Here is a 14,626-nt window from a genome sequence, read left to right on the forward strand (position 1 = left end):
ATATTGGATCTTTTTATTACAATTTTAACCATCTGTTGCTCGAATTTTACAGTATTAAATAACTGTCTTTCAGATGAATTCTATGATAGTCAAAGACCTTTGAATTTCAGTTGTAGGATTATCTAAAGCCTCTAAATCACTAAACTGAAAAAAAAATCCCTAAAAAATGGCAACATATTCCAAGAGATAGAGTTAATGTCGTTGCCTCAAATTAGCAATCTATTTCTGCTTTTGTGCAGACTATGGGAATTCATCTGGTCCCATGCAATACCGAATATAGGATATGCAATGTAACTCAGAAGGGTCTATCTAATGAGGACAAGATGACAATTTCTGCAGTAGAATTATCCTAGGACTTAATGGATAAGAGTTAGTCCTACAAACTCAAGGTGACATCCATACAAGTTATTTATTTTCTATGAAAATATGAAAATGTTTAATACTTAAATACAAAAAAAAGAAAGTTTCAGGCATATAATCTAAACCAGGCACTGAATATCAGGTTATGGATAATGAATAGATTAATGACATCTGAATTTAATTCCATTTTGGCTCAGGTAATAGAGGTTTAACAGAAAAAAATATATACCATCATATACATATTGCAAACTCAGTTCTATGAATAATATTTACACAGGACCTACAATGGACGAGACTGTGTAATGTGTCTTCTATACTGTGTATAGAGTGAAAGCCGCTTAGTTTAGTTTGCAAGAATATTTATGTGGAATATACCTCAATTGTCTGCTGCTCAATGGGATCACTTGCTTGGATTTGCATCTGTTCTCCATTTTCTCCTCCTCCTTCACTTCCTCTACTATTGGCTCCTCTTCTTGATACTTTTCCATTTTCGCAATGGTTCTCTTCCATGATTCAACTACTGAAGTCTTGAAGCTTCCTCCTTGTACAATATGGCACAAAATATAAAAGTACACAACTCCTCCCAAAAGCACACAAGCAGGCAGTGAGACTGTCCAAGGCACTGGGAGAAAAAGCTCGCGAATGTATCGTCAATTTCCTCTCTAGAATGAATGTGCAACATCCGATTCCATGCTGCATTAGCACAGAAAAATAACATACCGCTCAAGAGGGCAGGTCTCCGTCGATGAATGAAGAAAGAGAACTGATGTGCATGTTATCCACAAGATATAATCCAAATATAGATATATATATCCAACTTCATAGCACAAGTACAGATGAGTGTGAAGTGTTGCATCATACATGGCATGGGACTAAATGCACAAACAAGGTATACAGAAATGATGTTTTAAGAGTCCCTTGGCCAGATGAAAATCTTACTGTGGAACGCAATGAATGCGAGAGAAAACAAAGCAAAATAAAGATCATAGACCAATAAAAGACAGAGGTGATGTTACTAATGTCCTAGTAAAATTCAAACAGTTCCCATGCATCCAGGGTTAAATGTTATGAGCTGCAGTCTAATCGCACAGGACTATCTCATCCATATTCCATGACAATGAAATATCAGCCAAGCTATTTGTCAGGCAAATGTCTTGCGGAACACCCTTCAAAAAGACACCCGCAGCCAGGCATCAAATCAACTCTTTAGGACACACGCCCTGCAGATAACTGCACTAGAAACTGAGGCAGAATATCTCATTCTGTCTTCATTTTGGCAATCAGTATTGAGGAGGGATCTTTTGGGGTAACTCATGTGCATGAATTCAGTAGTATTGTGCAATATGCCGCGCGAACACTCTAATTCCATTGCCACTGCATACACGTAAAGAGTGTAACGGATCACTCCATGGCACTCGTAATATGATTTTCGGTATGATGACGGCATAAGACATGTGCATCCTGTTTGGGATTGGGATGGCGTCTCCATGCACTTTTCTGAGTCTCTTAAAAGCGCATCATCTGTAATTGCTTTCCGCCTGCATCTTCGCACAAGTCGTGCATGAAAGTTGGGAACGAAGACACCCCCTTAAGACTGGTGTGTGTTTGGTAGCTGCTTGCAAGGCACATCATCAGTTCCTGAGACTAGAAGCTGTTCATCATTACATGCTCCTACATCAATGTTCCAATGGCAACGGCCAGCCCTTAGTCCGAGACATTTTTGCAAGTCGAGACTTCTTTGTCACTTTGTACCACGTGCTGACCAAGTGAGAGTCGTAGCACCATCACTGGAAGCATCATCGCTGCAAGGTGTGCATGTAACAAATGCGCACTTGGAGGAATGTCAAACGCATGGTATACACTTTATCCTCTCCCTCTCTCTCTATTATCACAATCCACATTTAGACGAACACCACCTGAGCAGTACGGCACAGAAGAGACGAGTGGTATGTTTCCCCCTCCCTACAAACAACACACACAAACACACACACGCACACAACACTTATGTGTCTGTTGTGTCTAACAACGGCCAAGAAGATTAATTATCTTTGCATTATATCAACCATTCTTCATAGCGCAAGCACTATTCTGTATGCTTGAGGGAAGATTGTGAAAAGCAGGTTCTAAGGGTACAAGAGTGTCTCCTCAGACTGCACTTTTAATAGTCAGTGGCCAAAACCACACCACTATACCACTCTTAGAACAATGAAGTGATTAACATATGAACAGGACCATCCTGCTCACTCAGGCATCTTGAGCTGCTGGCTGAGAAGGAGCAATTACTGCGAATCCCTCCCTCCATCCCGACCCCTACCCCCATCACACACTCTCCCACTACTGCCACATCAGTAACCTGCTGCCCCCATCATTGATTAACGCATCATTGACATTTCTCATCTCGCCAAATATCTCCTTCAAATGACTGGAAATTAATTTCCAATTCACTGAGAACCCCATACAAGTGCTAACAGCCAGACTTGGAGCAAACAATGCATGCAAAAGCACACATGCATGCTTCAAAAGAAACATTTCATATCAGGTCCGGATCATCTCTATTGATTTCTCAGATACTGGTGGCTCTCTGTGTTCCTTAAGGCTTTGCATGCATTATCATAAACTCCCCGTGTCAGTCAATGAACCATTTGACAATGCATGGTTCCTCACACCATCCAACCAGTCCAGAACTCTGATGGATGGCTGGCTGGCTGGCTGGCTGACTGCGAGCTCGCGGCTTCGCCAGAAATGAATAATATATGACTTCACGCTGACTAGTAACGTTTTTTAAAAGGTAGAGACTGCTGTCACTAGATTGCCCTGAAACCACCAGCAGATGTGCTCTCTGGCAAAGGTATGCAACTGAGCAAATAAAAATTCAGAGCAGAATGAAGAGAAAACCCATGGAGAGCACTGACTCTCCTGTGCATTCCACCATAAATACTACTGGTAACATGCCTACTTACTGTATACTGACTGCTGCATGGAACACTGTTCAGCGTATAGTGTATCGAAGAGGTTAGACAATCAATTCTGTCATCAAATTTCTGGTAATGTTGAATTCAGAGCAGTTAAGAAACAGATGCTACACTTAAAATATAACAAGGAAGTTATAACAATTAAAACCATCTGTTTTTTCTGTTTTTTCTTTTTAAACAGGCCATTTATGATGTGGGCCACACCATCACCGCTATCCTTTAACTTCACGATTAAACATCCCAAAGTTGATCTCAGTGACTTGCCACCTTTACATACATGTACTTTGCCACCATGATTAAACAACCGTACAGAGAAATGAACCTTTATAACATGATCTCAATGTGTGAGACTGTAATGTAAGTTGTGCAGAACTTGGCTTGACTGGTTTCCTGTGTGTGCAACTTGAGATGTGGACGGAAGTCTACTATATGAAGTATGTAAACTATGCCAAAGAATAGTACTGAAAGTAAAAATTCTGAAAGTGTGGACATTTTTGCACATTTCCCCATTAACAAAAATCCAGCATGAAAATAAAAGCATGTGATTTTTTTTTTTCTGGTTAAATATTACACTATCTTAAATTTGATTCCACAGATTTAAAAAAACTCAAACAAACACACACACAATTATAAAATTCATCTTACCTGTCTGAGCACGAAAAACTATTTGTGCTAAAGTTTCCACTTTTGCAGTACCACTGCCAGGCATTTTGGCATTGATATTATGCACATAAATCTCCTAGGCAGGAGTTTGTCATTGCAGGCATCTCAGCAAATCTCAAGAAATGTTCAGAGATCTGTGGGTGTAAATGGCTAGCAGTACCAAAACTCCCAAGGTTTCAGTGTGTAGCACAATATTTTCATTCCAACCAAACTCAAGTTACTGCATATCAGTGATTATCAGAAATTACTAATTGTCATTTCTGGTAATAAAATAAAACAGGTATACCTTGATCTATCTGCTATGAATTTCTGCACAAAAATGTTTGGTATGTTCGTTTACACTTTTCAATGCTTGAATTATAAATATTCTTCAGTGGCTGTCATATCCATGCATTTACAATATGGGCAGAAAAATCCCTGCAATCTGATTGGTCAATTGCCATAAATCTAACGACCATGTCCCTAGAATATCTGCCACTAAGACTTGAACTGAATGCATCACAACCTAAAAGACATACATGTATCTAAGTCTACAAAGTCAGGCAAAAATAGAATATTTGCTGCTAATTTGGGGACTTTTACACATTTTGAAATGATTTTACAGTGCTGTATTTTGTGTACCTGTATGTATCATACTGACGATGCTGACAAGGAACACAAAGTCTTTATATTTTCACTGCTATTTAGAAAAATAGTAAAAAGTAAAACAAATCAATGCGGCACCAAAACTGGATGCTTGCGAGGACAAGAAACTACCTTATTTTTTACGTGGCCTTATGAAAGAAGAGAAATGTAGAATTTCAATGTTGAACCTGAGGGCCCATCTAAATTCATTACCCCTCATTAAGTGTCCAACTGGGCCATGAACAAGTGAAGTAGACCCCGTTTACAGTGCGAAGCTCGGCCAAGCCTCGCCCGCCTTCATTTCAGTGTAAACGCCCAAAAGGCCAAATGTGGGGCCAAAATTGGCCGCGCATTTGGCCACACTCTGGAGGTGGTCTCGGCCGCAGCCAAGCCATGGCCGAGCCAAGCCTTTTCTCAGTGTAAACGCACACTGGGCCAAATGCGCGGCCAATTTCAGTTTTGCTTCCAAAACCGAAAACTAGTATAGTTTAAGGTGGTTTTGTCATGCAAAGGATATTTCCTTCGGCAAAGGCCTTTGCCCGAACGGCGACTTCGTCGCCGCGGAATCCAGTTGGCAAAGGGTCTGAAAACTAGACTATACCAAATTGCGTTTGTTTACAAGCAGAGTGCCACTACGACAAAATATTGAAAGGTTTGAATTAAAAGCACGGCCGAGCCTGGCAGTGTAAACGGACAAAATTGCGGGGCTCAGCCCCGCAATTGAGGCTGGGCTCGGCCGCGGCTCGGCCCAGCCCCGCACTGTAAACGGGGTCGTAGTCTCTATCTCTGAGAGTGTCTGTAATTACATGGTAGTGCTTCTTCTCAATTTGGAGAAGAAGTAGAATAACTGAACCAATATAGACTACTGCCAAAATGTTAAAGGCAGCCTTGATGTCCACAAATACTGTATTCTTCAATGCACACTTCCCACTGCAAAACAGGTAAATCCCAGCCATAAAACCCACAGTGCCATTAAATCCTGACACAGATATATATATGCATTATAGGAATGATGGTATTAAAGTTATAATGTAATTTTTGGTTTCTGACCACAACTTTAACCATGCAGTATTTATGATTGCACTTCTAGACTTCATCAAAGAACACCCCCTTGGCCTAAGCCACTCGATCAGGCTAAAAGCATATCTTCAAAAACATCAATTGAGACATGACGTCATAGAAATTCCAGCTCTTGAGTGCTGAATATTTCACATCGCTCTCCCAAGCCTCTCCAAAAAAAAAAAGCAAAACAAAAATCATTCTGCTTTCATTTTCTGATCGTTCATGGTGCTCAAGCAACAACTGAAGATTCAATCTTCAGCAAAGTTTAATCTTTATCTGCCTCAAGAGATACCTTGCCATCTTGTTAAATTTGTGTTGGGGTATTTGTTGTTTTTCAGTACCTATACATATTTTGTATTTTGTACTTCATTTGATTTGATTATGCAGTCTGGCTGCTTCGATATAAAGAAGTCAATATGACAACATTAGCCAGTTTCACATGGATGCAGTATTGTATTATGATGCCATCTGTTGATACTTTTTGAATAATTCCTTGGAATGGAAAAGTGCCACCACTGCCATGGAAATATCATCCTCACTATTCAAACTACAACATATAAGTATACAAACATTTAAACAAAGTATAAGAAAAAAAATCACACCCTTTCAAAATTGTAAATTTTATGCAAAGTTTGATAAAAAAAAAAACATGAAAGTCACAAGTCTACAGACACACACACACACACACACACACACACACACACACATGAATGGCTGAGATTTGGTTATTACAAAATTGCAATTAATTGTAATTGTAATTATAAAGTCAGACTGTCAATTATAATTAATCAATGTAAACTGAAGACAGTGACTTCCCAAGTTTGGTCGAGTGATGTTACCACTTGAGAATGAAATTAAAGAAAAAAAAAATAGTGAAATTACCTGAACACAGTAAAACTTTTGTTTGTAGCATCTATTTGTATGGAGATAACATTAAATAAAACTGTCAACCATTTGCCCCTCAGGAGCTTTTTCCCAAGACCTACATGTACATGGGGGCTACAGGTATCTTTTAAATAATCCTGCTGTAGCTTATTACTCCTAACTAAAGTGACTTTTATTAAGTCTTCATAGAATTTGATCATAAATACTGTGGAACTCTATGACAAGATTAATCAAAATCATGTATACATGATTCATCTTGCAATTCAGGTGTGTGAAAGTATGACATTCTGAAACGCAGTTAAATTACATTACTGATCAGTACTTGGATCGGGTAAAACATGTTGAAAGTTTGCAGAGAAAACTACACTAGGTTGAGAGTTATTTCAGAACTTTTTTTTAAATTTTTGTTTCTTTTCTTTTTCTTTTTAGAGTAAGATGGGCCATTGGAGTGCTGATGGAGAACATATTATGGAAAAGACACACAGTTACAAATTGAAAAAAAAAAATAGAATTATAGAGCTCTTAGAGTGGTTATGCATGTTGACTGAAAATTCCCAAGTGAAACCTGATTTCAAATGACACAAACAAATTCTAATAAGAATATTGACTATCTTTCTGAAAGATGCACTACGGACTTGTTTCTAATGTGGTTTAAAGTTTTGAATGAAAACATACCAAACACACATGACCAGCTTATTCACTTAAAGACATTATAAATGCAGTTTGATATCCCTCACTAAGTTTGATGACCTTTTCTTCTTTTTGTGTGTGTGTGTGTGTGTGTGTGTGTGTGTGTGTATGTGTGTGTGTCAACAACCTTGGTCTATCATTTCATGGTTCAAAATAATGAAATAATTTACCAAGTGATGAATAAACAATTTCAATCTGCAATACATGCCATATACATTAACAGGGCTGCCAACTCTCACACATTGAGCGTGAGACTCACTCATTTTGGTCCTTTCTCACTCTAAAACTTTATTTCATTTGCATGCATTTCTATTGATCTCACTCATTTTGACTCCTAAATTATAGCATTGGCCTATGGGAGTCTCACTCTCAACTAGTTTCCAGTGTTGGCAGCCCTGATACAAGCCTAAAATTTTGAGACAATAATTACTACATACATGTAGTTTTATTTTGTTTTACACTTTGTAGATACGATGTTAAGTTTGCATTATTATTTCAATATAAGGTTCTTGATAATTAAAGAATCTTTTTTTTTACAATATTAAGTAGACAATTTTAAGTCATAATTCATGCCATAGTTTGATACTAATGTATTGCAGATCTTAACTTTTGTGATTACCACAAGTTTGCCAAATGTACACTATGTATAAATGTTGTGTTTTGTTACTTTATTTTTTTCACCCATTCACTAACTCACTGACTGATGATGATGATTATGATAATGATCTATTTCTACTTGCTCCCCCACAAAAAGACGGATTCCCTGAACAGACAACTAGCTTTGCTTATAATATCTGAAAATGACATATATTTACACATTTTGAAACAAAAGCATGAGCTGGCTTTTAGTAGCGTGTCTTGTTTCTGGTTTCCTCATTAGGTCATTTTGGGCACTTGATTTTCAACAATGACACCAAGCGTAGTCCATCACAATTTATACGCATAATATGTTCAGTAATTTCTGCACCAGTGGAGTTTTGATATTTCATAAAAACATATTTTCAGTCGCATACACAAACATGTACATGTACACACATGAATGTAGGGTGAGGGGATGAAGATATTTCAAATCTCTCATACATCAACACAAGTATTACAACTGTGATTTTTTAATCAATAATTTGGTTATTACCCCTCCCCCCCCATTTTTTAAAGCAATCATCTTTGTTAAATCATTTCAACTTAAGAATGATCTTATACTGAGGATACACTTGATTTTATGAATTAGTCTGACAGAGGGAAATCTAGTGAAAAGATTCATATGCATGGCAATGTGAGAGTTGTGAACCAAAGACATCATCACCTAATTTGATTTGCATTATGGGACTGCAACTATGCGACATCTGTTGGTGACAAGGTCTACTGCGTGGTGCGTAGATTGGGCACAGAGTGAAAAATGCATTACTGGATCTAGCATTCTATTTGAACCAACATCAGTTTGCACACATATCTGTGCACTTCACTGATTTCTGCATGTCTTCTCAACCTCAAGGTGTCCTGGCTGGTGTCAAACCAGCAAAAGAGGGCTCACTATCACAAATATCATGTTTCTTCATTGAGTTTTCAGTCTCACACCTGTAAATTATTCCCCATAGAGATATACTGTATGTATAATTGAAAATAAAATGGAACTAAGTTGCTTATAAATAACGTGACAGCTTTGATGCATTCCAAGTTTGATACATGCCGGGAAACAAACTTGTTATACAGTGTACTCATTAAATCTGTAGCAGCTCAACTTTTCTCTGCTTCTTTCTCCTCCACAATCTCCTTCTCTCCGCTCCGACCTCTGATCTCCGTCTTCCACACATGCACTATCTCTCTCTCTCTCTCTCTGTGGGTGTGACCCTCTCCGCTGTTTTGTTTTCCCCTTGACAAGTTTCCTTTATCAGGTAATTATGTAGACAAACTCTCGCATGATTACTCGCGAGCCTCCGCTGGCTGGTGTGTTTATCCTCAATGTTATTGATGACGAATACAATTCCTAGTATTGAAAGCCACTCGGCATAATATTTCTCTCTCGTGGCCATCCCAGACACCGCTTGATAAGCACACGACTTCTGAGGCGGCCACCGTATAATGGGTAAAGATAAGGCCGCCGATTGATAATATCCGAACACAGTAGACCCCTGTCAAAAGTGACAAGTGATTTGTAATTTTCTTTAACCCCATTGTTTCACCGCTTACCGGAGGTGTGAGTCATCTCCCTGCTGAGATTGTGTATAAATAGTGATTGCTGAATATTGTGAAACAGTTACTCCACCACGACTCGTCCATGTGATACCTCTTCGAATAAAAGCTGCAATACTTCATGTATATCTTGCGTACCCCGAGTCTGATTCCTCTACAACTTTAATTAGTGAGTAAGTGTGACTGTGGATCTGTGTATAATTGCATCTGCAATACGAACAATACAACTCACACACGCACATCATCGATTCTCACTAAAAATTGATAAAGGGCAATTAGTCAATGAGTCGCAATGAAAATAACTAAAACTAAAGGTTTTGTCTACACACGGCACTGAATGCCAGTGGCAATTCGCGAAAGTTTCGTGCCACAAAGAAAGCAGTCAGCTCCAATGTGTGAAAGTGGTTGTACAGTAATTCAAAAAGATATGTGGTATCCACTGCTATAAGGGATACGAACCACCCCTGGCCGTTGGGTGGAAGCATTGTCACAAGATTGTTGATCTAAAAAAAAATCTAAAAAGTACAGAAGCTCCCTTGTGTGGGAGTGGGAGAGGAGATACCCCTCTCCCATACCAACCCCCTGCTTGGTCCACCTAAATAGACTTAGTACACAATGAAGACACACATGCAGAACAAGAAGTGACAGATACTACGATTTAGCCATTTACATTTTCCTTGAATATCTATCTTTCTTACATTTTTGATTGAAAATTTTCCCAAACATTATATCAAAACTGTGCACAATATCAATGCAAAAGCTTCAACATGCGGGAGGGGGTACATCTTCCCACACCCTCCCCCCCCCCCTCCCTTCGGTTGCTGCGCTCTGGCACTTGCATGCCCCCCCCCCCCCCACCAAACAAACAAACAAATAACAAAATAGCACATAATTTTGCCCTTGCCCAGAAAAAAAAAAAATGTATGGCTGTGTAGGACTGTCACTGATATCATAGGTTTTCCAATCAATTTTTGCACTTTTGTCATTCAATTTCAAAGATTTATTATTCAATTTCGTCCCGAGAAGCATGTGGAACACAAATCCTAACTTCAATTTCGTCAATTGTCATTGTAATTTGTTTTTCGTCAAACATTTTCAAAGACATAGCATTCAGAATCGTCAATTGTCATTCAAATTCATCCCTCCTGCTGACGGATCGCAGAATGTGAAGATCAAATTCGTTTTTGTTCACACGATTCATGAATTTTTCATTCAAATTAGTCAGATGTTGTCGATTTCTTTATTTTGATGGAGAACCAACTTTAAGCCGACATATTTTTACTTTCTCTAGTATCGTTACACATTTTTCCCTAACCATTTGCTTAGACAATACACAGTAAAACATGACTGCCGACCAAAATTGATCGAAGGATAAACGACAATCAAAAGTCATAACCCAGTACAGTACGTCAGTGTCACCTTTTGAACTTTAACTCGTAATGTTCAGGTTTTCGCATCATAATGCACGAAGTAAACTTTAAATTTTGTACCTTGGAAAGCAGTTATGCTATCCATTCTTTGACATTAAACAGGATACAATTCTACACTTAAATTTTGTCTTTAATCATGTTAGCCTAGAAATATATAGTTTGTCAGTGTTTTCGTTTGTGGGACGGTACGTCTGCTTGTATCAGTGTGTACTCGGATTGCTTGTAGATGTGTCTGTATCTGTGGTTTTATGTGTGTGTGTGTGGGGGGGGGGTGGGCACTTGTGTGTATGTTAACTCCTGAATGTAAAATGTGAACGGTTACAGAAAGAAATACATGAATGACTGGAAAATCACACTGGACAGAGATATGAGACGAATATGAATGAAAATTTAACAAAAATGATTGACAAAAGATGAAATCGATCCTGCTGTTTTGAGTCCTGTGGGTGAGACTGACAAATTTGAACTGTAAATGACGAAAATGTATGCCAAATGACTATCAAAATTGAATGGACTTTATTTGAAAATGAATGACGAAAGACGAATTTGAAAGTAAGATTGGCCTATTCCCAACATCCTGCGACGAATTTGAAGTAAACATTTGTGAAATTGAATGAAAAAAGTTTGAAAATGAATGGGAAAACCTATATTATTCACAGGTTCCATGGCCAACCAGCCTTCCTACATCAGCTACCTACTGTACACTAAGCTGAACCAGCAAAATGAAGATGCCATTGCAGCATTATGGATATGAAATGTATTACTTTGATGACACTAACATCATTAAGGTAAGCCTCTGGTTCAATTTACAGACTTCACACCATCTGCAAAAAAAGAGCATCCTCTAATAAAAGGTGGTAGCCCTCTATAGCAAGCCTTCTAATTCCCCCAAGGTTTCTTCTGTAATATCATTTGCTTCTACTCTGCATGGCAAAAGCATCTTTCACACATATATTTACTGACGTGAGCAATCTACCACTACAGGCAGTCATTAATTACTTCCACACCCTCCCCTCTCCCATTTGGATTTGAGGGCTTCTATCTTTTGATTAGATTGTTGGGTTTCTCATTAGAATATTGTTTCTGAAAGGAGCTTGAATGGAATATTTTCATATGCTTATATACTGGCATGTTGACTTGATGAGTCATATCAACTTTATCTCATGGCTGTTCACAATCCCCATAAATACTACAGTACCTTCGGAGTGATTTTTGAAAACATACCTCATCAGTCATCATGTTAGACTTCATCTGGATCTCTTCCAGCTCCGACCGCATGTTCATATCATTGGCGTCCTCCATTTTGCTTGTGTGTGTGTCTGTCTGCCCGTCTCTCTGTGCCAACCGATTTGCAAAAGTTCAATTTCGCTGGTCGGGAAAATTTATGCTCTCGTATGTCTGTCCTGATAGCTAGCTGCGTGGTAGTCACTGTGTCCAGTCTGATGCTACTTTTACTGCATGTGTGCCTGGAGCTTACTCTGCCCTGCGATACGAGGTGGAGATGTGATGATGTCCAGCTTAGCTCCACGTGATGACAGCTTGCCTCTGCTGATCAGCTGACCTTTGCTGAAAAGGAAAAAGTACATGATCAACTCATCTCATGAAATTTAAATATGTCCAGTGGGACTCCTGAGCACCATTACATCAAGCACTGTACAACAATTGCAACATGCATTGATTGAAATCACTATAGCAGTGGTTAAGCAACAACTAAGTGACTGTACATTTAAATGGGACACTTTCTCAGTTGAGAGGGTATTTCACATCATATATTTCAGTACAGTAGGTTATGTAAAAAGGTAAAATATGACATATGAAAAAGCTTGTAATTCTAGAAGGAGAACAAAGTTTATATGATTAAAATAGGTTTTGAAATGGCTGAGATATTCCAAAATAAGTCACCATAATGAATGACAGATCCTCATCCTTAATCAGCATTTTGTACAGACCATTTAAGCTAGTTCCCGCTATGCTTCAAAGCCTTACACATATTCATGAATACAAAATTTCCCCTTTTCAACTGTGTATACTCTGCACATGTGTTCACAGAACATCAAGGCTTGGGGAAGTTGGAAAGTTGTGCAGTATCATGTATTTGTATCGCAAGTGAACTCTACACTTGACCAGAGAGGTGCCAGACTGCATTTCCTTCCTTTAAAAAATGATTCCTGTCAAATCCGAGCAGACTGCACTGTAAAGAAAGTATTAATAAATTTCATGAATACACGGGTAGGGCCACTCCAGGAAACTGTCATGAAACCTGTCATCCTTCCCTCATACAAAATTACATCAGATATCACTACACAATACACATGATTGTACTACTAATGAGTGTACTATTTTCATGAGAAAAAAAAAATGTTGCCTTATTTATGAGTTTTTGTATCACATGATTTGTAATGTTGATTTTTATATTTACAGAAATAAATTACCATACCATACCATTTAGGCACTTGGGACATTTGAGGCTTTGCTTCAATAGCATTGCTCTTGTTATTCCTAACTACATGTACCAGGTAATATTTCTCTTGTTAAGGGTATTGTAGTAACCTTGTGGTAATATTTCTGGATCTGGAAATAATGACATTTGAAATGAATTTGACAGATTTTGGCATTGTATCCCTGGAGAAGAAGATACTAGGACACGTGAAGCATTCTTTAATTTTTAATGCAAAACAATTAGCTGTAATTCTGGATCTGAAGAAAAAGATCTGGAGAAGAAGCCATGGGGTACTCCTGGGCCCCTATGGAGCACCCCAGAACCAGTTTTAAAAAACATTTTTGCATCCCCTGCCCATACAAATGATTCCAGTAAAGTTAGTCTAAATCCTACTACTAGTCTGGCTTCTAAAGAAGACAAAATAGTTTTTTAAAAAGAGACAAAATAACAGGGTTATGGCAGATAGTGCACAATACATGATGAACAAAAAGTAGCTGCAATAGTTCACTCTCTGCATCCTTGGCTCAGATGAGCTATAAAACATGCATGTAAATTCCACACTATTTTTAAGGTGACTTAATGAATATAATCAAATACAAAAGAAATATTCAAAAACTGGATCCAAAATTATGGAAGTTTCTAATGCTGAAATTGAAAAGATAGTCACATGTATGCTTTTACGACACATTTCATGGTAATCGCACAGAGAAACAAGATGAGGTAACTACGTCATGTTCTACATGTATAAAGTCTCATGTAAACCTGCACAAAAACTTTCCTTTAAAGAAATGTTTCTATCATTTGACTTGAAATCACATAGAAAGCATATTTCTTCTGAACTAAACTGTTACCCGGTATGTTACAACAATCAGGCAACCACAACTTCTATGGAAAAAGGGTTGTTAATCAATGATAAATTATTGATCAAAAGCATGATTTCATATCTTGAGCACAAACTGGCAGGAAAGTTAATACGCATAAAGTGATCAGTATATTAGGTGAAAACATAGATCAAAATCAAATGTTTGTTTGTTTGCTTGTTTCTGGTTCAACTCTGGTAAAACTTTCATCCATTCTGTTAATGTGATTCTGATCTATTTATGAAAGTAAATTCTAATATGGTGTGAATTTCCTCTTTAATTCTGACTCATACCTACATGTATATTTTCACATTATCACACTGAACAGGAATTTTGTGGTAGATAGAGGCTTTTATCATTAACCTGCTAAGATAGTATGCAGAGTTCCTGTTTGTTTAAGAGTCAGTTGGGTGCCAGAAGAGACTGACATTTTTTGCCTTTTTAGGCAGG

The 14,626-nt window shown here is 38.0% G+C and overlaps 1 protein-coding gene across 5 annotated transcripts in view; it reads right to left on the reverse strand.

Annotated features, from left to right (window-relative positions):
* Nucleotides 1-14,626, reverse strand: part of LOC139743119 (synaptosomal-associated protein 25-like) — an 89,428-nt gene that overhangs the window by 62,815 nt on the left and 11,987 nt on the right. For all 5 annotated transcript variants that reach the window (XM_071653626.1, XM_071653624.1, XM_071653627.1 and 2 more), the window contains exon 2: nt 12,101-12,442. In XM_071653626.1, the coding sequence (XP_071509727.1) occupies nt 12,101-12,178 (78 nt within the window). In that variant the 5' untranslated portion in view covers nt 12,179-12,442. The remainder of the gene's footprint in view (nt 1-12,100; nt 12,443-14,626) is intronic.

Source organism: Diadema antillarum, unplaced genomic scaffold (genome assembly GCF_040938485.1).
Source record: "Diadema antillarum isolate AM-2024a unplaced genomic scaffold, OU_Dant_1.0 seq00001051_RagTag, whole genome shotgun sequence".
Classification (NCBI taxonomy): Eukaryota; Metazoa; Echinodermata; class Echinoidea; order Diadematoida; family Diadematidae; genus Diadema; species Diadema antillarum.